General features: G+C 45.3%; 1 protein-coding gene across 4 annotated transcripts in view; it reads right to left on the reverse strand.

The window, feature by feature from the left end:
* The window catches only part of KANSL1 (KAT8 regulatory NSL complex subunit 1), a 74,351-nt gene that overhangs the window by 39,395 nt on the left and 7,953 nt on the right, over window positions 1-27,003 (reverse strand). For all 4 annotated transcript variants that reach the window (XM_085039935.1, XM_085039939.1, XM_085039938.1 and 1 more), the window contains one exon: window positions 18,614-20,000. In XM_085039935.1, coding sequence (XP_084896061.1) covers window positions 18,614-19,917 — 1,304 coding nt within the window. In that variant the 5' untranslated portion in view covers window positions 19,918-20,000. The remainder of the gene's footprint in view (window positions 1-18,613; window positions 20,001-27,003) is intronic.

The following is a 27,003-nucleotide window of genomic DNA, read 5'->3' on the forward strand; positions in this document are numbered from 1 at the left end:
GCTGCAGGAGGGCAGCAAGGGAGCAGCCATGCCCCAGGAATCCTGGGCAGACAGGAGCCAAACACACCCTCCTGGCACCTCCAGCTCTCCAAACAACACTTCCAACCCAGCGCCAGCCCTGGGCTGAGCGTACAGGAGCACAAGGAGGGACAAGCAGATCCTGGAATGGCCTCCAGAAAAGAGAAGGTTCAGTATAGAAAAATGAAACCTTAAAGAGGAAGCTTCTTACTGAGCACCAACAACTAGAATATGCTTTAACTTCATTCCTGTTCCAACAGGGAGGGGTGTTAATCAATTACCTCCCCCATGCTTTGCTTTTCCTCTATTCCTCTCACATACTTTCAATAAGTATGGAATACTATATAAAGAGATGGGAGCTCTGCTGGAGATTATAATTACATCTAAAATAACAATACTGCCCTGAATTTCGACTTAAAACATCGTAACACAGAAAATACAAGTCAAATTTTTAAGTGACAGGTATTTTGCATTACAGAACCTTTTTAGCACACTCCCAGCTCTCAAATAAACTAATCACCACACAAATCCCAGTGGGGCAGCTGGGAGCAGTTTCAGTCTTTCCTAGGGCCATGCAAGGGCTGCAGGCACCCACACAGCAGCAGCCTCTCCTGAGCAGAAACTGAGCAGTTTTCTGGGAATAAGAGATCAAAATTCATCACTAGGATTTATTTATCTGTGTCAGGGGGACAAGAGGCTGTTGTGTGCAACTGCCCAGTGGTTTTATGCCATTTATGCATTAATCTGTTCATGGGAAAGATTATATTTAACAGTAGAAAATGGCAATATCTGCACATCCCACTGCCACAACTTTCAGCCTCGAAATTCCACCGCTCAGGCAAGAGTCTCTGAACTGCACAGAGGAACAAGGGAGCTGCTGGAGCAGCTTAGCTTATGTGAGTGAGAATTTGAGTGAGAATGACAACATCATTTGGACTGGAAAAAATCTCCCAGACCATCGAGTCCAAGCTGTGCCCAATCCCCACCTTGTCACCAGGCCAGAGCACTGAATGCCACGTCCAGCCATTCCCTGGACACCTCCAGGGCTGGGGACTCCAAACCTCTCTGGGCAGCCCCTGCCAAGGCCTGACCACCCTTTCCATGAGGAAATTCCTGTGTCCAACCCTCCCCTCCCCAACACAGCTTGAGGCCTTTTCCTCTTGTCCTACCACAGGTTACCCGGGGGAAATTCCAACACCCACCTGGATGCACCTTCCTGTCAGGGAGCTGTGGAGAGCTCCCCTCCTGAGCATCCAAGTCTTCACAGTACCATTTAAGCATAATTCTCTATAAAACAGCTTCACTACAGACTCTGTGGTGTTTCAGAGAGGAAGAGCTGTGAAGTAAAATCTTCCCCGTGCAGTAAGAACGCAGCTACCACAGTCTCTCTCCCATATGGATTCTGAAATGTCTAATAAGGAAATTTAAAACTACTCATTAAAGCTTTCCTTCTTTGCTTTCAGAGAAAGCAGAACAGAAGCAGGGGACTGGCTCTACCCAACAGCTCCCAACATTGCTGGGAAAAGGTGAACATATAGCTTTAGGATATTTGGCAAGACAAGAGCAGGAAATAAAAGCAATTTATTTCAAGAATGATCACAAGCACTTTCAGCCACAAGAAATCATCCTCCCAACGGCAGCATCCCAATCACGTGCTTGGTGCTTCCTGCAGGAGACAAATTCCCTCTGTATGGAAAAGAGAAGAATCATAATATCAAGTGAATGGAATTTAATCTGTGCTGGGAATTCTCAGGAGGTTTTGCTCTCAGGGAGGAGGTTGTTAATTCACTGCTGAACTCCAGCAGCCCAACACACCCAACTCCAACACACTCCCAACTCCACAGTAAAGCTACTCATGAAAAAGGGAGATTTAACAGGACACACATGCACAAATCCCCCCTGTGGAAACTCAACTGCCATAAAGGGAGACCACGTTTTGTTACATCTCCTGAGAATTCTGTCCCCCTGTAACAAAGCACTTCACAAAACCACTCAACTGCCACCCTCCTCCCAAACTCCCCCACGCAGGACACCCTGATCTTTCTCAACCACCAACTGCACCCGGATTCAGAGATTCCCGGGAAAGGAATGGGGAAACCATCAAGCTCAGCTGAACACCCTGCAGGAAATATCACCTCTGCCAGGGTCCCATTAACTCAGCTTTTGACAGACATTTCCTGCATCAAGATCTTTCCTTTTATATCCTAGGAATTAAAGGGATGTTGAGACTTTAAATGCTTTTATGCCTTAAGTTAGAGCCCAGGTATTTGGAAGTGGCATTTGAGACCAAGAAGATGACTAGCTAGAAGAATTTTTGGGTCTATTGCTTGTCTCCCAAAAGGATAGAGAAGAACTAGTAGTTCTCACCCAAACATCAGAGCAGAAACAGAAAGAAGATTAAAAAATTGACAGAATTTTCATGGAAGAAATTTTAGTAGAAGAACGTGTTACTAACTGGAACATATTTCAGTGAATGCAAGAAAGAATTCCAGAGCTGCAGTATAGATGGTCTTATTTTAAAAAGCACACAACTTCAAAGCACTGAGATATGTTCTGCCATGAAGCAGCACTGAACTTGGCTGGCTTCCCTCCTCTCTCCAAACAGCAACAAAGGAACACTGTTCTTCCCCAGCAGACAGCAAACACTGGCACATATTTTCAGGGAGACACCTGTTAGGGCTGGAAGAGCTCAGGGAGTACAGCAGAGGTGGCCACAGTGACCCAGTGAACCTCAGAGAAGCACCATGGCTCTTTTTGATCCCAACTCTTTCCTGTTCTTTCTCAGCTCAATGCAAATAGTTACACAGCACAGATGCTTTGTGTTCACCAGGGAAGAGTGACAAGAGGATGTTTAGGCACATTCCACAGATAAAGTCTTACCTCCCAGAGTAGCACTTTCCCCTTATTTCTCTAAGAAAAAAGCCAAAATGCTGCAAAGCCCACTTGGGCTTTGGTCAAGGATTGTTGATACTTATTTTACTTTAAAAAACCAACCATCACTGCATGCATACTATGCCAAACTATTCCTGCTGAGAGCCTCATCCTTGAAGATCTGGAGCAATAGGCAATACTGTTACAACTGCAGCTTGAGACACAGGATGTGCACAGGCAGTATGTCCTCTTCAATATATTTACAAGTGTGACAGAAGATTCCTCAAAGTCTCCAGTTTAGAGGAAAAATGGAGATAAAAACCAGCAGTTACTGGTTTTGGGTAAAGCTTTAATCCCCAGAGTCACAGTCCAGACTGATACAGGATCTTCCTTATGATCTTCATAAGGCAGCAAAGAAATAATGATTTATGTCCTTTGGTATAAAAACAGAACTTACAACAACAAAAAAGCTACAAGAAGTCTACTGGACCTTATAAACGAAGCCCCTTTCCACCCAAACCACTCTGTGATTCCATGAAATAAAGCAGGCGGTATTTTTGGTGACTTGACTGCACCATGTCACACACATCAAGATTTCTTATTCAAGCTCACAAAACACGCTTGCTTTTACCTAGTGACCTACACCTCACCTCCTGCTTGTCCTAAAACCTCCTTTAATAAAATTATATTGAGATTGCATTGAAAAAGAGACTTCAGATTTCCTCCTTGCAGCCAACAAACTTAACCTTATCTGTAACTACAGAGGTGAGAGCAAGGGCCTCAAACTGCTGGGACCTAAATAAACACAGAGGCTTTTTAAAAAAAGTTGTATACCACGCACACAGTGTGTACATACATACACACTCCAAAATGCTTCCAAGCCTTTCAAAAGTCACTATAAATTCACACAAGTAATTCACAATTCCCTATAGTTTAAAAAACACAAGCAGCTAAAAAAAGGATTGTACGTCACACGTGAAAGAGAAAACAAAACCATTTTTACTTTAGAACAGTTGGATTCAGCTGCTGTTTGGGAGACATACAGCCAATTACATTTATTTCTGTGACTCAGGGTTCCTGCAGCCTGCTTCTCTTCCCAGAGATACCTGAGTTACCCTTCAGCACTTCCCAGCTTTCTGCCAGCCTGTTACACAGCTTTATGAGGCCACAGTCCTTCAACTCGTGTCTGATGATTAACACAATCCTGCAGAAGAGCAGAACGCTGCTGATTCTTTATAAAAGAGCTCCCAAGAATGCAGTATTAATTTAATCTCATTTAGATACAGAAAGATACAGCATTTCATTCTGCAAGGGAGAGATGCTTTCTACTATGTCAAGGCAGCGAGCAAGAAATCAAAATAATGACTTCAGAGCCACATTGCTGGGTTCACACAGACTGAAATTCCATAATGTGAAAGAATAAACTGCCGTCTTGAGCAATTAAGCAGCATTTTCTATTCACAAAAGTACATCCTCCTCGGGTGTCACTAAACATTGCACTGATTCCAAGCAACTCAGCTGCTCTTAAAAAAAAAATTAAAAAATAAATGCTCTTTCTTTCTGGCAAGGTGAGTTACTGGAAGGCTCTTTCCTTGTCAAGGACAATGCGGGTCTGTATCAAGCAGACGTGGCAGGTTTGCCACTGCTACACGACTCCTCCCTGTTGTAAGTGCAAACAGGGGAGCTCCTGACTCAGCTCCGGGAGCAAGGGGCTGCACGGGGAGAGGAAACAACCACAGCCAGGCTGGGAAAGCTAAACCAAACCCCACACGGGCTGAGGAGAGGACAACAGCACCCAGGGGAAATGTGCCCTTGTCACCCAGGGCTGGCTTTCCAGCTCTACTCCCTCCCTGAACGAACAGCTCTGTGAGGTACATCTGCAAACTAATAACCCCAGATCAGAAAGCTCAGGGCACAAGGCAGAAAGAGATGGCATGGGAACAAGAAGTGGTGAGAAAACACCAAGAACTGAATTATTTTAGGCTACACAGAGACGGTGATATCTTAAATGTGTCTGTAAGGACACAGCAAAAGGGTCTTTATCCCCCCCATTTCATCCGTATTTCCCAGAGCCAAATCAAAACCACCTCTCTGTACCACTCCCATCCCTCCAAAAGTGGTTCACGTCACACATGCTGTTGGCTGCTCCACCAGAAATTTATTTTTCTTGGATAGATTTTCCTCAGCCCTTTCAATCAGGTTCAGCCAAGACACACTCTCTACTCCAGAACTTTTCAGAAGGACTAGATAATGCTTGTTTCATGCCAAGACACCAGGCAGGAGACAGAATAAAAGTATCTGTAGAGAAAATCAGGGCCACTTTCCACCTTCTGAACAAACTCCACTGCAGTTCAAGTGCCACAGTATAGCAGATCTCAGGCTAATTTTATTTTCATCTTGTGTAAAGCCTGCAACAAATATCCAGCAATTTTGTAAGGAGTTGGAGAGGGAGAAAAGAGAGGAATATTGGTCTGTTTCTTTTAATTTGGACCCTTTGCAATCAACAGTATGTTCTTTAATACTGGGCTCCAATTTGCAAGAATAGATTCTTCTTGAAGATGGGGTATTTTTAGATGTTTTGATTGGTGGCATTGAAACATCTCATCCAAGAAGCAGAGCTTCCATCATTACCCCAAATCTCCTCAGTCTCTCAAAAAATCATGAGATCAATCTCATCAGGAGAATTTTTTAATCAAAGATGTGTTCAGGAGGGTTTTCCTGTTCTTTTGGGGAAAGAGGGAGTAGGAGTGAATGGAGCATTACTCACCCTGCAGTCATCACTTTCTAGGAGTTGGGCTTTTCTAGAGAAGTGAATATTAGACCTTCTTTTTTAATTTAATTTACAAGCAGAAGCAAAGCATGCCACATCCATGAGTCTAAAGCCCAGAACAACAGCCAAAAAAAAGTGAGCTGGGGCAACTTTGAGTCAAGTAATCCGTAAAGAAAGGCAGCAAATGAAAACAGTTCGGAGTATTACAACGTCTTCCAGACCTCAATGCTTGGTAAAACTTAAAAAGGTTCACACAAAGAACAGAATAGAGGTTCTAATCCACTGGGACTTCTAGAAAGTGCAGCAAACAGTGTTGTCAGGCTGAGAGACCTGACCAAGCCCAGGGCTGAGGCACAACCATGCAGCTAACAGGACTCTTCTCCACCGCAGGGTTACCCTGGGCTGAGCTGGACACTTCCCTGCTTTGGGACAATTCTTCTCCTGACTCATCCAACATTATTGCACATGTCAGAAGAAAGCCTAGAACACATGGGATGTTTTCAAACACATTCACAAACTTTGAAGCCAAGAGTTTCACAACAAAAGCCAACACAAAAGTCATTGTAACAGAAACAAAGAGCCGTGGCTGTGAGTCCATTATTGCACAGCCTCCAAGGGTCCAGAGGGCCAAGTGGGATCTGCAGCCAAACCATTACACATTTGCACCTCCCCAGACCTAGAGGATTCCCAGCTCTGGAAGAGATTCGACAAATTTGTTTCATTAGAGGAGCTGGAACGAGCTGTAGTAAGGACTAGAACTGTAATGCAGACAGCATAGCTCTGCACTGTCAGCTTGCTCAAAGGGCCAGAGAGTTCATGACTGCTAGAGAGGGTGGGATGTTTCCTTCTAAATAAAAAATAAACCTTGGTAAAATGTCCCTCTGAAATTATCATACAATCTTGTGCAATAAATCCGACTTTAGAACTGACATTACCCAGTTCTGAGCTAACAGGCAATTACAGCGACTGAAAAAGGAAGATTTTTGCATGGATTTCTACACTCTCCAAGACATCTCTGTGAAGGAAGACAGCACTTTTCCATTCAGCTCTCTGCCCTAATGTGTGTCAAAAACCAATCAGAGGTTCGATGGAGGTGATTAATCCTGGAGGGAGTCGGGCAGCTGCTGCTCTCCACAGCAGGTAGGAGGAGGAGGAAGCTACCTGTCTGCTCGCTGGCATTCTGAGACAGGAGCATAAGCCACAGCTAAGGACATCATCACAAATTCTCTGAACCCCCTTCATCTTACCAAACATCAGCTAAATAAATAAACCAAGATGCCTTTGGACATGCTACTCTCAGAAATGAAGTGAAACACAGGAGAGCTCCATTACTTCAATTAATACTCCCATTTGTGCCAGGTCAGCAATTCCCAAGGGCAGCAAGGACAGGCACATCCCACTATTCCTCATCCAACAAAATCCCCAACCGCTGGCCAATGAGCATCCAACTCACTTTAAAAATCCAGAACATCTCTGTAGGACCCAAGAGTAAAAAAAGAAAAAGAAGGAGGAAATAAAAAGGAGAAAATGCTTCCCTGGATATGGTTTTTTTAAGTTTTGGTTGTCTCTCAAACTGGAGATATATAGTTATATAGAATCATAATCTAACAGTTATATAGAATCATAGAATGGTTTGGGTTGGGAGGGACCTTAAAGTCCACCCAGTCCCACTCCTGCCATGGGCAGGGACACCTTCCACTATCCCAGGGTGCTCCAAGCCCTGTCCAAGCTGCCCTTCCAGGGATAGGGCAGCCACAGCTGCTCTGGGCAACAAAGTTTTTTCTCCTTGGCCCAATAAATTTAAGTAAAACCAATTTTTTTTTTCCAGTAAGACAACTGCAGCAAGCCCAGAACAGGAAGATCACTTTATGTACTCATTTGACTAGCTGAAAAATTCAAACACCTACATCAGACAGGAAAAAAGATCCCACCAGAAAGCTCCAAAAGGAGGAGGGGGAAAAGTTTCAATTATATGAGGCAAAGACTGAAAGTAGCCAAGTGGTCTGCATGCAGATGGTCGTTAACAAGCAGACAAGAAGCAGATGAAAGGGATTTTGAGGAATGCCGCAACATCAGAGGAAAACAATAAAGAGAGGATTCCTCCAGCAGATTCACCCAGTCACACTCAGCTGCAGCAACAGACCCTCATTAGTGGGGAGCACCTCGTTAGTGCCAGGAGGGGCTGCAGAGGTTCCCTTGCCACTGCAGTCACTGCTTGTTCCAAGCATCACAACTAAAAGCATTGTGGGAACCTGAGACCAAAATCTTCACAGACATGACAACAATGAAGAAAACACCCACAACATCTTCTCCTCATCCTCCCCTTTCAAGAGCTGCATCACTGAGCACCACAAAGTTTTCACAGGGCATCTTTTTAAGTTGTGGGAGGGAAATAGGCACCACAATAGGGTGGGGTTACTGGGGTGTCTGTGAAGGGCCAGGAGTTGGATTGGATGATCCTTGGGGGTCTCTTCCAACTATGGATATTCTGTGGTAATTTTCACTGGCTCTTCATAAAGCCACCAAAACACTTAAGTCATTTTTTTCTTCAGTTTTTCAGAGAGGAGCATCTTGTCCTGGCACACAAATTCATTGCTCAAGCACAAGAAAACATTGGTACAACAACCAACTCAATTTGCAGAGCAGCTAATCTGATCAGGGCTTACCTGTACCCAGCCTGGAGGGCGTGTGGTTTCAGGAGTTTAACATAACCAAAGCACGCCTGGTACAGAGAGCAGAGGGGGGAAAAACAAAGGCAGAGCTGTGCCATGACAACCAGGGTGGGTTATGAAAATTCTCTGTCCTCAGAGGATACTGTTTTGAAAATAAATACTATCTCAAGAGCCAGCATGCAGGAGAACTAGCTGCAAAAAGAATTAGAACACTTTCCCTTAAGAAGACCTGGCCAAGAATACCCGAGGAGAAGCACTAAGGCAGGTCTGACAAGTCAAAGATTCACACAAAAGAGTGAACCAGCACAGAACCATCGTAACTGGAGACAGATGTAATTCCAGCCTGTTAGAAAGAATTCAAAGAACAGCTCACATTTAAGAAAAAAAAACAGCTAAAAAAGAAAAAACAGCAGTTACTTCATAAGCCAGGTTAACATCTAATACACAACACAGTGTCCGTCAGAGCCTTCAGGTAACATTTTTTACAAGTATCACTTATTAAAAGTGGGTTTAAATAACTAAGAGTTAAGCTGGTTCAGGCTTCCTGCCCATTTCCAGAGGCAGGGAGAGGGGGATGGTAGGGGGGAACGAGTGAGGGCTGAATATGGAAAGCTGTCTTTAGGCACAATATGAATCATCACACTGAGGAATCTTCTTTAAGTGGCTGGCTACTACTCAAACAGATTTATTTTATTTAAAATGGGAAGGTTTTGACCAATAAATGCATAACGAACCTTGGAGAAGTCATTACACGACACTCAGCTGTGTCTATTACAATGAAAAATACTTGAAAATTAATCTGTATCAATTTAATCCACCCTGACGTAGGAAAAGTGGTTAATGCCTTGGGAGATTTCCTAATCTGCTTGGTTTCTTCACATTATTTTCTGCTGTCTCAGTATAAACAGCACCTTGCCTTTGACTTTCAGAAATCTCTGCTAATGGCAGGAGAGCTACCTACGACATGAAAGGAGCAGAGAGACAATAATTTTCTTGTTTTAGCCTGAGACAGTAAAAAGCCAACACCACAAAATGTTGCACACATGAAGCAAGAGTCCCGCAAGTGTTCTGCATTCAAAATGCAGACCCACAGAAGGCTGATTGTCTCATTTTTTTGAAATAGCCAGCACTGGAATAGCAGAAGTCACACGGAGAAGGGCTCCAATTCACACAAAAATAGGCAGATTTAGCTGCTGCGATTTTTATTCATGCAACTGTCCCAGCCTAGAAATAGCAACGGCTGCTGAACAGAAATATTCTCCCCCAGCCACTGGGATGTGGGACTCTAGGGAGGAAAAAGCCACTAGGACCGGGAAGAGCCATTACCTCCTGCCATGAAACCACAGAGATCAGGAGCCAGAGCAGAGCCAGGATCACTGAGCACTGACCATCTTCAGACCCACCTGTCCCTGCCCAGCCCAGATCCCTGCCCTGCTCCATGAGCACACTGAGGCTGTGCTCTGTGTCTCCCACCCTCTCACCAGGAAAGCACAGCAGGCACACACAGCTCTGAGCACAGCAACCTCCTGCTCAAGCACTGCTCAGGTCACTCACTGTGTGGTGACACTGAACACCAAACTCCAGAAAAATCCAGGGAACCATCCAGAGGGCAGGGAACTATTACTGCCCTTCACTGCCTCAGGTCACACAACTGGATGGAAATACAGGTCTGGGAGCACAGCTGCTGGCCCACAACTCCTATTCATATATTTGATATATTCCCACGTATTTTCTATGTGCACACAAATATCCCTCACTAAATCTCTTTCTTGAAGATTTTTTTTTTTTTTTCCAATTTCTGTCTACGGCACCTACATAAAACCTCTCTGGTTCTGTCTCAGGAGTGGAATGGATTTGCTAATGCAACATCACCAGCCCTGAAACAGCCAAAGCTCAGCACTGGGCATTAATGGGGAGCCACCAGGGAATTCAGGAAATGCAGATGGAGCCTATGAGCTGCCTCAAAGTCTTCTACATGAAGACATCAAATTTTATCTCAACTAAGCCTAGAGCCCCCCATGAACACCAGTGGGGTCACAACTCCAAATCTTCAATATCATGGAAAGAGATGAGCTCCAACTGCACACGGGCTGGGATGAGACCACTTGGGAGAGAAAATATTTTTACCTGGACCAGGAGAACGAGCAACAGCAGAATATTCCCAAGCTTCACCTACACTACCAGAGAGGAAAGATTTCGTGGTGCACATTCCCAAGCTGACTGAAGCTCTCTCATTTTCCTGTTTGCTGGCCAAGACCAGTTCAATCTACAGACGGCTGCTTGCTCTGGGCACTACATCAAACCCTTCCCTCTGCCTCCCATCACACACATTTCCCTCCAATTCACACTGCTTTCCATTAATATTTGAAAGTCCTCCCTTACACAAATAAAATACTTGCAACATTTCTTACAACTTCGTTTGTGTTGCTATGGAAACTGCTAAGATGTCACAAAATACAAAAGCCTAAAGTTCTGCTGCATGAGGAGAACCCTGATCATCCCTGGTTCCCTCTTTGGGTAATTTGATAATCAAATATTTTAAACTTAATATTAAAAAAGTCACTATTATAGTGGGAGGTGTATTTTTTTTGCATTCTTTTAAATTACTGAATATTTCATTAAGCCAGCAGCCAAATTAAGTCAGTTTTCACAAATCCAGCCTGTCAGGAGGCACCTTTTAGGCAGCAAAATGTCATTCAAAACTCTCATTCAGAACTCCATACTGAGCAGAGAAGCTGTGGCAATTCTATCCCTGGAAGTGACCCAGGACAGGCTGGACAGGGCTTGGGGCAACCTGGTGTGGAAGGTGCTCCTGCCCATAGCAAGGGTGGAACTGGATGAGCTTAAAGGTCCTTTCCAACCCAAACCACTCTGTGATTCTGTGAATGTATTTTACACAGGCAGTATGCACAGATTTAACTGCTATGGGAGCTCTAACTCTTTAGAACTGAGGCTCTTTGAGAATCACAGAGTTGTGCAGGAGCACCCTGTGCTCATTCATAAGGCAGCAGGAATTAATGTGCCTCAGAAGCAGGAGCGTCACGAGATGTGCCAGCCGAGCTGTGCCACCACTATCGCAGGGAACATCTCGTTTTGCAGTTGAGACATCGTGGTTGCACATGAGCATCGGGGAGAGAACAGCCATCTGCCAAGGAGTTCACCTCACTAACCTGACAGCTCCCAGCTAACACGGCAGCTCCAAACACACCCCGGGGTGACCTCCCTGCTCGGCACAGCCAGGACAGCCTTTGGCACCGAGCTGGGGCTGCCTTCGGGGAGGGGCAGGCAAAGGGAAAACACCCTCACAGACCAATTTGCCACTACATTTTTGAGCCACTCCATCATCTAACGAAACCAGTGAACTGAAGATCTCAACAGCACAAGACTCTGACTGTCCCTTTTTAACCATTCCCTTTCACCAAAGCATCACCCCCTCGCTGCTGATGCAATGCAATGAAACAGCATGTTTTACAGGAAAATCCCAGGCATCGTTAGCAAATCCTTAACTCGGCATGCCTGTGCCAGGTACCCTTCCCATAAATAGCTTATTCAGTGCTGAGGTCAAAGCTGGAGCAGGCATTCCAGAAAGTAACCTTATCCCAGGGAAGGTCGGGGGGGGGGGGGTTGAAAAGAAAAGAAATAGGACAAAAAAAAAAAAGCTGGATATTACTTAAGCAAACCATTTCAAGTACTTGAAGTGAAAGCAAATCTTTCAAATGCAGAGAGGCACAACCAGAGACAACTCTGAGCACAGTGGATAGTCGAATCATTCCCAGTTGGCTCGAGAGATGTGAAGGGCAACTGCAACAAACCCAATGGCAATTCAAGCTTCTCTTCCCACTTCTCATCTGAACTCCTAGTCAATACACAGGCCCTCACCTACTTATATTTTTAAGCCCTTCCTTTCATTCCAAAATCCAGCAAATAAAACCTAAGCCTATTTTTCAGTTCTCTCCTACCGAAAGCATTTTATCTGAGGACGGCCCAGCAAAGACACCGAGCTCTCCAAGCATTTGAAACAAGACACTTGCAAAATACCCCATATCCAGGGTGTGCCCAAAACACGCTCCGTGGAAAAATCTCTTGGGGTAGTGCCAGTTTAGCAAGGAAAACATTTTCCCCCAGCTGGAAGTCTAGTACTGCTGAGCAAGTGCAACCAGAATGGATCCACGCGGGAGGAGAGAACAAAGGAGGGGGAAAGCCCATGTCACTGCAGAATGAAACCCCAAATCTTTGAGGAAGACACCTGGGAGTACCTTTACAATGTCTTCCTTAAGGAATTTCACATTCACTGTTGCTCCAGCTGTAATCTCAGCCATGCAGCAATTCTAACCTCAGCCATACAGTCATTTTTTGTCTTCTGTCAGTACCAGGGTGAATAAAAATGCAGCTCTGAGCTGTAGCTGCTCGCAGATGCTGGTGTAACACAATATAAAAGTCTTTCCCCATCCCCCACAGAGGTATGTTAGACTTCAATATTGGAGATCAGCTCTAAACGGGGCCCCTTTCCCTCGCTCAAACACCAACTTCAATTTCACAGGAGACTGCAGCAAAGCAGACAAGGACCGCACTGGGTTTTCAACACCAGTTCACATTCACAAACTTCCCAAAATTTTTTTCTGCTGCTTCAGATGTTGTGACAGGCTTTTTCCAATAAAAAGCAAAGTAAATATTTATACAACCCTATCCAAAGTGTCACCCACAACTCCTAAAAAATCTGAACTACAGCCTGTTCTTACTGCTGCCCCACTGGGTAAGGGCTACAGAGAGAAACAGCAGTTTATTGGCAGTACCAGACACCAAATCATTCCCAGTCCTCCACGTTAGCTTACATTCACCAGCTCAGCACAGCCTGAGAAACAGGGAGAGAAGACCTGACTCGGAGCAGAACCCAAAAAGCTGCAGGAGCAGCAGAGGCATCTGCCAGATAGATGCTTTGTCTGCATTCAACACCCCACACAACAAATTACAACACTTTCCTGAACCACAGCACTGATCCCAACGTTATTCCTTGCACACCTGAGCCAGCACAAAGTGCTGGTTCACAGAATCCCAGACTGGTTTGGGGTGGAAGGAGCTTTCAGCCTAGATAGATTTAAACCAAAGCATCAAACTCCCTCTCGAATAAAAGACAACCACACTGCCTTATCTGAGGTCTCTGGTTGGCCATCTACCTAAACCAAACCCACCAAACCTCCCTGCCATACTCCAGTGAAGTCTGCATGAGGATCAAGGCTCTAATAAAAGTCAGAAACAACTTATTAGACACCCATAATGTCTATAAAAGGTGTACTAGGACCAGCATCTCTTTGAAAGATAACTGACTATTCTTGTTTGCCCTCTTTCCTTAAAAGCAAGCAGGACTTGGAGTGTCCTACTTACTCCAGATACCTGATCAAGCATTTTTGAACAATCAGCTGCTCTATTGTTCTGCTTTCAAATGCAAAGCAAGAACCCTTCAGGATTTGCTCTCTCTTCCCTCCTGACCAACACACTGCTGCTGAGACTAACAACTCAGACACCACATAAGCAAGTTCTCAAAAACATCTGAAAAATACAGTTAAGCACCGTGCTGTCATCACTACCTACAAGCACAGCTAAAACTCAACAGTAAAAACACACCCCAAAAAGTCAAGCAGGTGACTGAAAAAGTGATAAACAGTAAGAGACAAACTTTTAGGGTTTCTCCACATAAATCATTTAGAGAAACATGTTTGTGACCAGTAGGAAAAGCTCCCTTAGTCCACATGTCCCCACACATCCCCCAAATGGTGTGGGATTTGATATCTGAATTACATGTGGGATCTGCCAGCTGAATTATAGTTCCATGAAGTCACAGATTTGAGAAATATTATTTAACAGCCCTTGAGATACAGGCTTCATTACCATGTTCTTGCTTGAAAAACACAATCAAGGGAGAAAAATCAGAATGTCTAACTCCCGTTTCTCAGTCAGCAGATGCACCAACTGTGGCCACTCCTCAAGCAACCCCCAACCCTAGTGCCCCATGCATCCACCTCCAACACAGGACTTGGAAATTAGTGCTGGGAAAAGCAGTTCTTTGTGAGAAACCTTAATTACTACTCCAAACCCAGCAATTCTGAAATCCCGGCAGCACAATGTGACGCAGTGCAGGGAGGAGACAACACACAAGCTGTGAAATGATTCACTGCAACTCCAAAGTGCAGAAGGTGCTCGGATTTCCCACCAGTAAATGGGAATAATTAAAGTGTGCTCAGGCATCGTGGCCATAGGCATCATAACAACCACAAGTGAACACTGTAGGTCCTGTCTGACCCCTGGAAAGGTTCTGCGGGAAGCCAGTGATGTGAGAAGTTGGTCACTAGGAACTTCAGTTCCCTCTTAGCAGCTTGATGGAACTGCCAACCAAACAGTGACTTTCCAGATAAGAAACCTGAGCTAAAAGATAAGACCCAGTTAAATATTTGGTTTCATTACCTTTTCAGAAAATTTTTCCAAGGTACAGACTGAAGTTGAGGATTGCAGAGACTAAATCACCTACCACTCACCAGCTCATGCTGCTCAGCACAGGTCACTAACCAGCCAAAAATAACTGACAAATTCTGATTAAACTCGTCTACAGGCAAATCCAACACAAAGAAACCATCAGTCTGAGAAAAGCAACTATTATAAAGATGCACCAGCCACATGAAATATTTCCTATGTATATGTATTAGCACAGGAACACAGAAACAACAGGACTTTGGTGACTTTCTAAACCATCACTCAGCCACACAAACCAGATTTCAGCCAGCAGCCCTCCAGCACTGGGAGGAATTCCATGCCCTTCTCTGAACCACGTTTCACAAGCAGTTCCTGATCCCAACGTGCTGACAGCAACACAGAACCAAGGAATGGTTTGGGTTGGGAGGGACCTTAAAGACCATCCAGTGCCACCCCTGCCACGGGCAGGGGCACCTTCCACTGTCCCAGGCTGCTCCAAGCCCCAGTGTTCAACCTGGCCTTGGACACTGCCAGGGATCCAAGGGCAGCCACAGCTTCTCTGGGCACCCTGTGCCAGTGCCTCCCCACCCACAAAGGGCAGCTGGGCCCTTTCACAGTCACACGGGTTTCTCAGGCACTGCTGCCTGCAGTCACACCCAGCCAAGGAGCTGGGATTCTCCACCAGGGAGGCTCCAACCTGCCTTCCTCACCTCCTCGCAAAGGCAAAGCTGCTCTCTCCTGCTCCTCGCTCTGCACTGCTCACACATTTGGAGGATCTCAGCTGTGAAGCAGAGCTGTGTGTTGTTAACTAACCTGGGAGCAGATGCAATCCAACGTGGTGGTCCTCGATGCACACAAAGCCGAGGACTCAGGGCAACCCAACCCTGCCTGCACACACCTGCCCTCCCCATCAGCTGCCTGAGAACCAGGAGCACCTCGTTAAACCAAGCCCAGGCTGGCAGGGCTCCCCAAAGGTGTAACGAATCCCTCCCTGCTTTGTTTATGCATTACATGACGGCCTGGTTATGCACCTGAATGACAGCACCTTCCTGGGCAGCAGGTCTGCGAGTGCTTTAAAAGGACCTACCAAGTTCTGATACATCCCTAACACGACTGGAAAGAAGAATTCTTAGGGAGATGCTACTCCATAATAGAGATCAGGCAGGTCAGAACAGTACAAACGCTTCCAAGTCTGTCCTTGACCAGATACTGATTCTGGAATGCCACCACACCAGAAAAACTCAAAGGTCAGCTCTTATCTAAGCATGATGCAAACATGTCTTTGTTTCTTTTGCATGCTTCCACTCGAATCCCAGAGGTGGTCAGTGACATGGCCAGTCACTGCCAGCAGGCTCCGAGACACTGTTAGTGACAGAACCCTCACTAAAGGTCTAGAAACAATGTTTTTGGGGAGGAAGGCAGGGGCACCCAGAAACAATGCAAGACCAAGGGATGGTAAATGAGCAGCAAGAAGTTTACAGAATCACAGAATTGCTGGGGTTGGAAGGCACCTCTGGAGATCATCCAGTCCAAGCCCTGCCAAGGCAGGGTTTCGCAAAGCAGGTTACACAGGAACACGTCCAGGTGGGTTTGGAATGTCTCCACTACACGCTTAAGATATTCTGACTCCCTATCAAAATTAAAATAATCAGGGCTCAAGTCTTCCTTCTTATAGGGAAACTCAGAGAGACAAAAAAATCAGCCCTCCTTGAGCAGCCTCTGCACTCACACTAATGTACAACAATGGCTCTGTACCATCAGCTGCCCAAGGCGGCTTCGCAGTGGAAAACTCGGCTCTTCTCCTTCCTGCCTCTCAGTGCTGCTGGAAAAGAATGGTATTTAGATGTGCTCAGAGGCTTGGAGCAGCTCTTAAGGTTGACTCGAGGAGTTCCACTAACAAGCACCAACATGCTCTGAGCCTCAGCAGTGCCAGAGCTCGGGGCCGATGTCACAGCACTCATCCAACAGGACAGTCGATGCTGGGATGGCTCATTACTAAATACCCACAGGCACCAACTTTAAACGAGGTTTGGTGGGCCTGGCCTAGATGCCAGTGTGCATACACACCAGCTTCTGAACCCAGAGACAACAGAGGGATCAGTCTTTTTATTAGCTTTCAAATCTTTGGCTTTTTAAGAGTACTCAGAAGGTGAAGGCATGACTAACGCAAAGGGCGGAAAAGCCAGCAAAGAATTTCACGCATGGCATCTCTGAATGCCGAACTTCCTCTTGGGATTAAGAGGAGTGGCAAAGAAATCTCACTTTGCTAGACAACACATGAAGCCATGAAACCCACAATATGGAAGTTTTACATTATTTTGGACAGATTTTTAATCAAATGTCACCTCCAATAACTACTACAAGACTTATAAATGCAATTCTACTACTAATCCCAACAGTAAGTTTGCGGATGTTATAAAACAGGAATAAAGTTACTAAACTCTTGTTTCTAACAGCACAAGAACCCCTTTATGTCCATCCAGGAGAGATCACATGATCAGCTACCTACCAGCTATGCTCTGTGAGAAACCCAAACTTAAGCCACATTTAAGACTTCATATGCAGAAATTCATCTGTGCCACCATCCCAAAACACAACATGACATTTAACTGCAATTTGATATTCAAGAGCTGTAACATCTGGTTATCAGCATTCACCCACATGAGTGTGTTCTCAGAGGATGCTGAAGTTACCAAGTGCCCACTACTCACATCTACACACCTCAGTAGAATGTGTGCCACACAGCCCTTGATCAGCCACTAACACACGATGGTCAACAGGCATCCAAATCCATTCAGTTATTTCTCCAGAGAGATTTGAACAATCCCAGGACAGCTCAGGAATGCAAAAGTCCGGGTGACTATTTCCAGCCTGGATGGGAAAGTCATGGCATTCCAGCCAGGACCCCTGTGCCTGCTGCAGGGAGCTTTTTGTTGAGCGTAGCGATACTTCACAGACTGAGGTCTCAGTTCAATAGGTCCATCAGGGTGGAAGAGATCATCTACTGATGCAAGCAAGATTTCACAGACTAGACACAGAATATAGCCTTTTAAGAGATTTGTGCAAAATACTGTGGTATGCACTCCCAGGGAAAATTCTGGGTTTGGAAGAAAAATTTCCCTTCTTCCCTGACCTGTCTCAAGACCTTTTGCCTTCAGAAGGATCTCTCTCCTCCACACAGAAACTGACACTTAATAATTATGCAAACAGCATCCAGTTAACATCATCATTATGAAGCTGTTGTCATCATTTAATGCAATTCACAGACAAGAAGGAAATTCCCAGCAATAATTTCCCAGATTCAAGAAGAGAACACACTCACCTCACACTTCCACTGGCATTTGAACCAAATCCTTTCAGAGTATTTTTTTCCAGGCAGTTCATTTAACAAACAAAATTTCCCAATCACAAATATGCTGTCAGCTACACAGACTCAGACTGGCCTTACTTTACACAATACGTTTACAGCTAGTATTTCCATTGTAAAACAATAAACATTTCATTTCAGGAGACAGGACCAAAGCATCCTGAAGAGAACTGTTAATGATATTCCAGGTTTGTGTCTGCAGCTCACACCACTCTAGCCAGCCAATGCTTCCAGGACTTGCTGCTCCACAAACAGCAAAGACTATTTCCAGTATGCATGAAGAATTTTATCTTCAGTGCTGCACGTGCTGAAAATCACACCACACTAGTTTTAACAATTCTTTGATCTAAGACCATCCAAAATTTAGCATTCCTACAAAACCTGTATTTCTATCTGCCACGTTCTACCTTACTTCCTACCACCAGAAGGAAACAAGCGAGTGCTACTTACAGTGGTACGTGGGGTTGTTCTGGGTCTGCTTTGGTCAGTTCCTCTTCTTCAACGTCCGACTCTCCCCCAGAGCTGCTGTCAGTGACATCAGAGTCAAACGCCTGCTCACTGGATCTCAAGTTGGCCATGCCACTGGCCGTGAATCTCTCCAATTCCTCCGATATCGAATCACTCTTCAGGAAGTTGCTGAGGCCTTCTGAAGTAACTGTCTCACTTGCAGCTTTCCTCAAGGCTGCTTCTGCTTTTCTGGTCAACATCAGCTGGCTCCGATGCCTCAGGGGGTCCAAAGCTGGAAGCTTGCTCAGCGTTTTCTCCAAGAAGCCACCCAACTGCTGCTGGATGTGTCTCTCCACCTGCTTCGCCTGCACCACCTGCAAGCGCTTCTGCAGCCGCCGGGCTCTGCTCTCAATGTCTGCCTGCCGGCGCAGCAGGGCCCTCGTCCTCATCTCGGAGTCCAGAGTGCTGTGGTGACCAGACAGCACAGGTGGTTTCTGCTCCTCCAACTTACTGCTCCCGAAGTCGGAGCGACTCGCGGCGCCGGGCACCCGTGTCTCCCCACTGCCGCCCTCGAGCACCCACTGCTGCTCTGTGGAATTAAGGGAAGATTTATTTGCAGTGCTATTATTGCTAAAGGGAGGTGCGTGCTCTGCATCAAGGCTTCTATGTGGAAGAGTGCAATTGGTCAACCCGGTCTTCAAGTCCCCTAATTCAGAACCTCCTGTGTTACAGTCAACAGTCTGGAGGGCAGCAGAAGAAGGAGCACACTTCCCACCATTCAGAGAGCTAGAGTTTTCATGGTCTGAATTGGTACTTTTGGCCAATTTCTTGGCCAAGCCATTCACAGGCGCTTGTGGGAGAGGTGGCTGGCTATTAGTACTCATTGTTTTTAGATTCTCCAGAGTGAATTCCAACACTGGTTGCCTCCCCAACAGATCACTTGTTTTCAAGAAGGACTGAGATAAGAGAGAGTGAGATTTAAGGACTGTCTGCTTGTTGAAGACTCCTTGCAGCTTCAGTGGCTCTTTTGAAGAGACAGATGTTACATCCGAGCAGAGATAAGAGGCCACTAGTGGCTGCAGCTTGCCCAGCTCTTCCTTTGTAGGGCTGTTTCGGAAATCTAGACTGGGATCCTCCGGAGCAATGGCTTTCCTTTTGGTGCCGTTGGCAGCCAGGAGGATGTTGTTGGCGTTGCCGTTGCTCTCGGCACTGCCAGGCGACAAGGTGGAGGACGGGGGAGCCAGCTTGAATCGGATGTGGTGAGCTTCAGCTGCTGCGTCAGTGAGAGCGGGCGCCATCGCAGCCATTCAGCACAGAGACACGGGAAGTCCAGCCTCTCCCGCTGCCGAGGCCAGCTCCACTGCCTCCCACTGCCGCTCCCGAGGGCAGCCTGCACACAGAAGGGAAAAGACAGTCAGGCACTGCACTTGGAGGAGATAAATCAAACACTTTGGACAACGGCAGCGAGACTCAGATGATGCCACGCTTGCGCAATCGCCACGCTGAGCGAAGCCTCCTCCCCCTGGGAGCCCCAGCCGCGATCAGGGCAGCCAGGCGGGCACCAGGCAGCTGGGCAGAGAAGCAGGAAAGCACAACCCGGTCCTCAGGATCTCCCAAAGTTAATGCATGTCTGTAACTGCTATTCCCATCTTTCGGTTTATCCATGAGCACACCAGAACCCTTCCAGGCCTCCAGGAAAGCTCCAGCCCTGGATGTTCCTATTCCTCAATGCCAGCAGCTCACCAACTTCATCATTAAAATCCCTGAGCTACTCCTATGAAATAGCTTTCAGTGCTGCTACTGCCAGCTCAGGAGTGTTAAAAATGACAAATTTGACTATAACATGTAACACAGACAAGGCTTGAGGGGAACAAATCTCCATATGCTTAAATTCCCAGTGGCTGAAGAAACCCCACTGCTTCCCTGAAACTTGGATTGCAAGAAAGTCACTTCCCTGGTGTATATGAAACCTACTTTCCCAGAAGTACATTTCCGAATGAGCCAGGTGATTTCCAGTGTTAGCAATTCCCATTTCTCTTTCAAGAGCATGGATAAAAATTAACCCACACACACAGAGAGCAGTTCTACACTGACTGTCAGAGCAAGCCTCGGTTTAACTCAACTAGAGCAAGCAAGTTAAGAGAAATAACTTAAGACCCTTCATTTCTCTACACTGCAACCTTTTCCCACCCACCTCCCTAACCACTAAAAGTGTCAGTGTTTTTAAATGCCTTTTTTAATTGCATTCAAACAACACACAGCACAGGCTGTGCTGCTAGTGAAACAGTTACTTGATTTCCCTTTTACCGCTTAAGTTATTTAGCATCTTCATAAGATATTTCAATGTCAACTTAATAATAAAAAGTTGCCCTGATCTCTTGCCTGATACGCCAATCCTCTAATTTCACATAAATTTGCATAAGCTTGTTAGAGCTGTTCATTAGCACACCCCAATGACCAAATTAATACACCACTTTACAGGAAAAGCGAGGACTATCTAAAGTTTTAATATGTTTAACAAGGAAAATCTCACAGCCAGTTTTGTTTCTGGGCTCATTCAGCCCATCTAAGTACTAAAACCTGAATTTTCTGTGAAAAGCCAGAGATGAGTTAGAGAAACAAAGACATATTCCCATGAAAGGAAGGCTCATAATTATTTGCTCTGTGTGGTTTCCAGGGAGTATATACATTGGTCAACTGGCCAGCCCCTCACCAGGTCCAAAACACAACTTTCCCCCAGTCTCAGAATCCCAAAATGGTTTGGGATTCTCCTGCTGCCCATGCTAGGGGACCAGCCCAGGGCATGGGGGTTTTCTGGGATTTGTCATGTCCAGCCTCTCTCCCACCAGTCCTTCTCCCCAGGGCTGCTCTCCATCTGTTCATGCTCCAGCATGGATTGATCCCAAGGGTTGTCCCAAACCAGGTACAGCACCTTGCTAACAGTCTTCCTAACTCACTCTCCATAAAACCCAGTTAGGTGACACAGCAGGAGGAGGAACCGACTTAAAAAAAGCTGTTGCAACAAGAAATACTGAGATGCTGGAGGTGAGTTCAGGCTTCCCAAGTCCCCTCATCACACAACTTATGGTATTTTGCAATCACCTACACCTTGTCCTCACTAAAAAAGGATCTGCATACCTAGAAGTTTTGGCCACGCTCACTGAAAATGGCTTTTAGTCAGCATTTGGGTCCATAAATAAAAACTGAACATGCCTATTCAGGGAAGAAAGAAAAAAAAGGAACTTGCAGGGAACTTTCCACTTGCAGCTAAAACACCCTTGGGAGAGAATGGAGGAAGACTGTCAGAATAAAGACTTCCTCCACTCCGGCCTCCTTCCAAGACCTTCACTAGAGACACACACGGGGAATGACTGTCCCTAACAGGCTCCCAGTTCTGCAGAAATGTGTGGGTTTTCCTACTAGAGGGAACTCTGGGTCAGGGCTCTCCACCACAGTTACCACGAGACATTGACAGCGGCTTTGAAAACACCCAGCTTCAAAAGGAGCAGAAAATCCTCCACTTGGTGCTAAATAACTCTTCATGAACATATTTGCACTGCAGCCAGTCAGTTTGCCCAGGCTGAAGAGTTTTAGAGTAAATTTTTAGGTCATCAACTTAAATTAACACAAGTAGAAAACGGAAGCAAAACTTTAACACTGCCTTTTCCTCCATGTTAGCAAACTCACTAAAAACCAGAAAATCCTTCTGCTAAGCTACTGCAAACCTCCTTGGCTCCACTTTTCGTCGGGCAGACAGCATTTAAAATATTTTGGAAGCCTGGAAAGCCTCCCCTAAGAATAAGGCTTTGTTCTAGTAGCTTAAAGATGACCTCCAAAAGTTATTGCGTCTATTTCTTTTTGTTTTAAGTCCATATAAACGCTGCATGCTGGACAGCACTGGCTTCTCTAACACTGAATTAGATTTCTACTTTTATGAGCAACCTCTGGAAAAAACATTAAGGAGCATTTGTAAGCATGTTCCCTCCCCTTGTTTATAAGTCTCGTTATTATTAAAACTGTATTACACTTATCAGGAATTTCTTCCTAACAGGGAACTGGAGGAGAGAAGGTGTTAAGGCATCTCTGAGGAAGGAGAACAAAGAAAGGTCATAGAATGGGAAGGTCATTCACACAGCCTGAGGAACTTTTAGACTGTTCTGTTAGGTCTGACAATAACTCCAAGAATTACCCCCAATCTTTTGCCTGCTCCTGGGACCCAAACCACACTGGCAAGTTCTACCCAAACTGCTGTCACCCATCAATATCAGCAGATCCATGTTAGCACCCACAGGTTCCTTTTCACACTGTTTCCCTGCCAAGGGTCTACAATTCCCAGCACTCAATGTGACACAGATGGGACCAAGAGGCTTCTCCTCCAGCACAAGTCCTACTGGTAGAAAACTGCCAGAGTAACTGGACACTGCTCCAGTCCCACCACCACAGCCCAGGAACTGAGGCACAACCCTTCTGGCTGGACTTCACTTGGGAAGATCCAAAAGGAGCTGCTTCTGGAAGGCCAACATGGTGTTTACAGTGTGTCTGAAGCTAATAGTGAATGAACGATCTTCATTTTCCCTTCAGAAGTAGAGCACTGCCAGAGCAGTTAGCAGTAATTAACAGAGCAAAGATGAAAGGCTGCAGCAAGCAGGTAAAACCAGGGTAACCGTAACTCGCCCATCTTCCCTCGGTCCCCAGGAGTGCATGGGAGGCCACCGAGGCAGCAGAGGCACCAGGGCTCCTCAGTGAGCTTCACCCACAACTCCCCATCAGCTACACCAACACTCAAACCTTTTGAACACAGAGCAGAGGGTAGAGTGGGAATAAAGACGAGGCAGCAATGGGAAGGCAGAGGAGGCAGGAGAACACACCCAGTCACACTATACCCCAGAGCAGCCCTCAGGTCATGACACCCCTGAAAACAATCCCCCAGCGTGCTGACTTATTCAACACCCTCTGCTTCTAAAATCCAGTTTTACAATCAGACCTCGAAAGGAGAACTGGGTTTCCAAGCACATGATTTTGTGCAATTCCTCAGAAAATAAGCCCAAAACGAACACAGGAAGTTTTGGCTCTCAGAATTCTCTGTGGAAAGAGTTTCTCGGGTAGAAACCAGGCACTGCACTTCCAGTGAGGCTTGTGGGAAGATTAGGGGAGCTCCGAGCACTGGACACAGGAGGTACCTGTCTGAAGTCACTCCAGTTTCCCTCTAGAAGGGCTGTCGGTGCTCTCCCACCAGCTGCTCTCCTCCCAGACACCAATCCCACCGTGGCCACCAATGCATCCACCTGGCTCCACCACCTCTGCCCTCCATCCCTCCCTGCACTGCTGGGTCACACGTACATCTTCCTCATGTATTTATGTTCCCTGGATTACAGTTTAAATCCCTGACGTTATCCCAAACTCCTGCACTACTGCACCCTGAAACCCCTTCAAGCCAACGTTTGGACCTCCCCAACACCCATTTCCTGACGTAAGCAAAGGTGCTGTGAGAAGCAATAAAAGCAAAGTTACCCTGAAGGAAGTGAGTATTATACCAATTCCCACTTCCCCTCTCCTCCCCCACTACAAATCAACAGTGCAGCCAACTCTTGAATTCGTGTGGTTACAAATATGTTTCAGTCAAAAAACCAAAACAAAGCACACAAAAAAAACCCCAAACTTGCTAACATAAAATCCTTCTACACTTCATTTTGCAAGTAAAACACATCATCTGTGCTTCTAACCTCAGCAGGTAACACACAACAACTCCCTGAACACTACAAATATTTTCCACATCCACCATGTCCACCTACCAAAGTTACAGCTATTGTGAATAGCAGATCCTCTATGTGCCTTTTGTTATCACCTTTCAACATTTTATAGTTGTAAGACAGGTGTTTACCAATTTAGAAAGGGATTTACATGAGAAGCAACTCTCAAAGCTTTAATTAAGGAAACGTGACAGGCAAGTACAGGACGATCACCTTATTGATAAGCCAGTTATCACGTGCAGACTGTGTGCTTGCAGTGACCCACATTTGGGAAACAGGCTTTTCTTTTTTAGTATTCATTTAGAAAAGGTTAAGAACACACACGAGAACCCTAGATTTTCACAATACACACACAAGTATGTTCCACATCCGTTAAAACTACAGACTTGCACCTAATCTCCCTGGGAAAAATAAGAATTTTAATAGTAAGAACATCCCAAATTACTGAGCTCCACTTTTATTTGTTTCCAAAGAGAAGCCTTCAAGATTAAACTAAAAGCTGCTGTTTCCACTTCCTGGTCCACATGAGTGGCAGGGTCTGGTCAACTCTGAGATCTCCTTCTGCAAGAATAATTCTCTCCTACGCCTGTGAATTCTCATCGGATATAAATAAACCAAATCAATTGCATCATCTGAGGTAAAGGAGGTTTCATCAATATGATGTCAGAAAGAAAACAGAAGCCACAAAGCAAGATTAACTGTCATTCTGCCACAAAAAAATCTGGAAAGGTGAATAATTAAAAGCAAGAATGCCTTCACCTGGAAAATTAAGTGGCTGGAGATAAAAATACCCATTGCTGTTAAGTTACTCCTCAGAACAGAGTTGCAGTTTAGAGTCAAATCACAAGAAATGTGGTTCAAAAAACAATAATGGGACATCTGCAGAAAGCAGCAGCCTATCAGAAACAAAAATAAAAAATAAAATAAGATTTAAAAAAGCTTTAATTGTGAAATCCAGGTCTCCCCCATCCAGTATCAGAAAGATTTTGTTTTCCTTTCGCATAATCTGGGCAAGTTGCCCAGGATATATGAAAAACTGAACTCAGGACTCAGGGAGCAAGTTAAACAAAAAACAGAATTGCCTTTTAATTTTAAAGACACATTCTCATTCACTAGGTGCAGCCATACCCACGTTCACTGAAAAGCATGTAACTGTTCCCAAAACTTTTAACACCCCCTGCCCCATAAAGTGACACCACCTTAATACTTCGTATTTTATACTTAATATATTTAGAACAAGGCATTGATTGTCACTAGACAGTCCTTTGGAGTGCTTTGGGATAACCAGACATGTCTTCAAGAGGAAATGACAGTCCAGAGAGGAGCAGAATTAAGTGTCCCGAATCACCAGATCCCTGCCCAATCTGGCAGCCAAATTTAAATACTTTATCCTGAGTTCAGAACTCAGTTCCCCGCCACACGAGTGCTCAGCTGACTGCACATCTCAGCTTTTCCTAATTTTAGGATCTCAGAGGAGAGAGCTCAGTCCACCAAGACTGCCATGGCAGCAACTGAAAACATGGTGACAAGAACTCGTTTAATAAAAGGTGATGTTCACTCACACATCACAGGTTCTTTTTTATGGGCTGTAATTACAGCCTGAGCTGGGTTTGCTCTTCCTCATTCAGTGCAAAGCAACTTCACAGTAACCTTCCCATCACATCCTCTGCTGCTGCAGACCTTGACAGGAAGTTATAAAGATTTCAGAGAGATGTTTCCCAACGTTTGAGAGCTGAAAATGAGAAATCTTTAAGGTCCACCTTCTGCTGAGGCCTCTGAGGCCTGAAGCAGCTACCAATACAGAAACATGTATTTCAGTTAAACTTTTCTTTCCCCTAAATCTGAAAAAAATAACTTTTCAGCAAGAGATTAACTCAGGGACAGATGAGGACGAGGCCTATTCAGGCTGAGAGCTACTATCATTTCCCCTCTTGCGATGTGATTTTGCTACCTTTTTCCCTCATTTTATCAGATAAACAGCACAGTTGCATCACTAAATTCATATATTGCACTGTCAAAACCCTGCTCTCCATAATTAAGTCTTCCCAACTATTAACATATCCCATTTCTCCATTTGTCTCACTCTCCAAACTCTGGCAGTTATCTGCTGGCTGCACCTCGTTGCAGGGGAGATCCAGACTGATTTTCTAACTTTCTTTAAAAAACCTGAACAAGACCTTATCCAAACTCTTCTCTTCCAAAAACACAGCTCTGAACTCAGGCTGATGAGGACACGCGCAGGGTTTAATGGAATTATGTTTACTCAAGTCCTGCATCACCCAGACTCTTGCTGATTTGGGTATGACAACTCCTGGCCCAGCTGAGAAAGAACAGAAAGCTTTTATTCCAATTTAAACGATTTGTCACAGAAAACTGCATCCTCAAACACACAGCCAAACTCCTGTTTACAGGGAAGGATTTTCAAACCGAGTCTTTGCTGCTTTTCATTCCCGATAGACATTGTATTCCTGGAAGTCATGAGCAGGGACATGGTATTTATAAAATGCAGCGACGGAAACGGTGCTTCTCAGATCACCTGCCATTGCAACTGCCCAGGGCTCAGAGCTCTTTTTAATGGAAGGATAAACACTGTGAGAAGAGGCAGGCGTGCAGAACTTACTCACTATCTGGTCTCATCATTAT

The sequence above is a fragment of the Lichenostomus cassidix genome, chromosome 27 (genome assembly GCF_008360975.1).
Source record: "Lichenostomus cassidix isolate B80296 chromosome 27, HeHo_3.0, whole genome shotgun sequence".
Lineage (NCBI taxonomy): Eukaryota > Metazoa > Chordata > Aves > Passeriformes > Meliphagidae > Lichenostomus > Lichenostomus cassidix.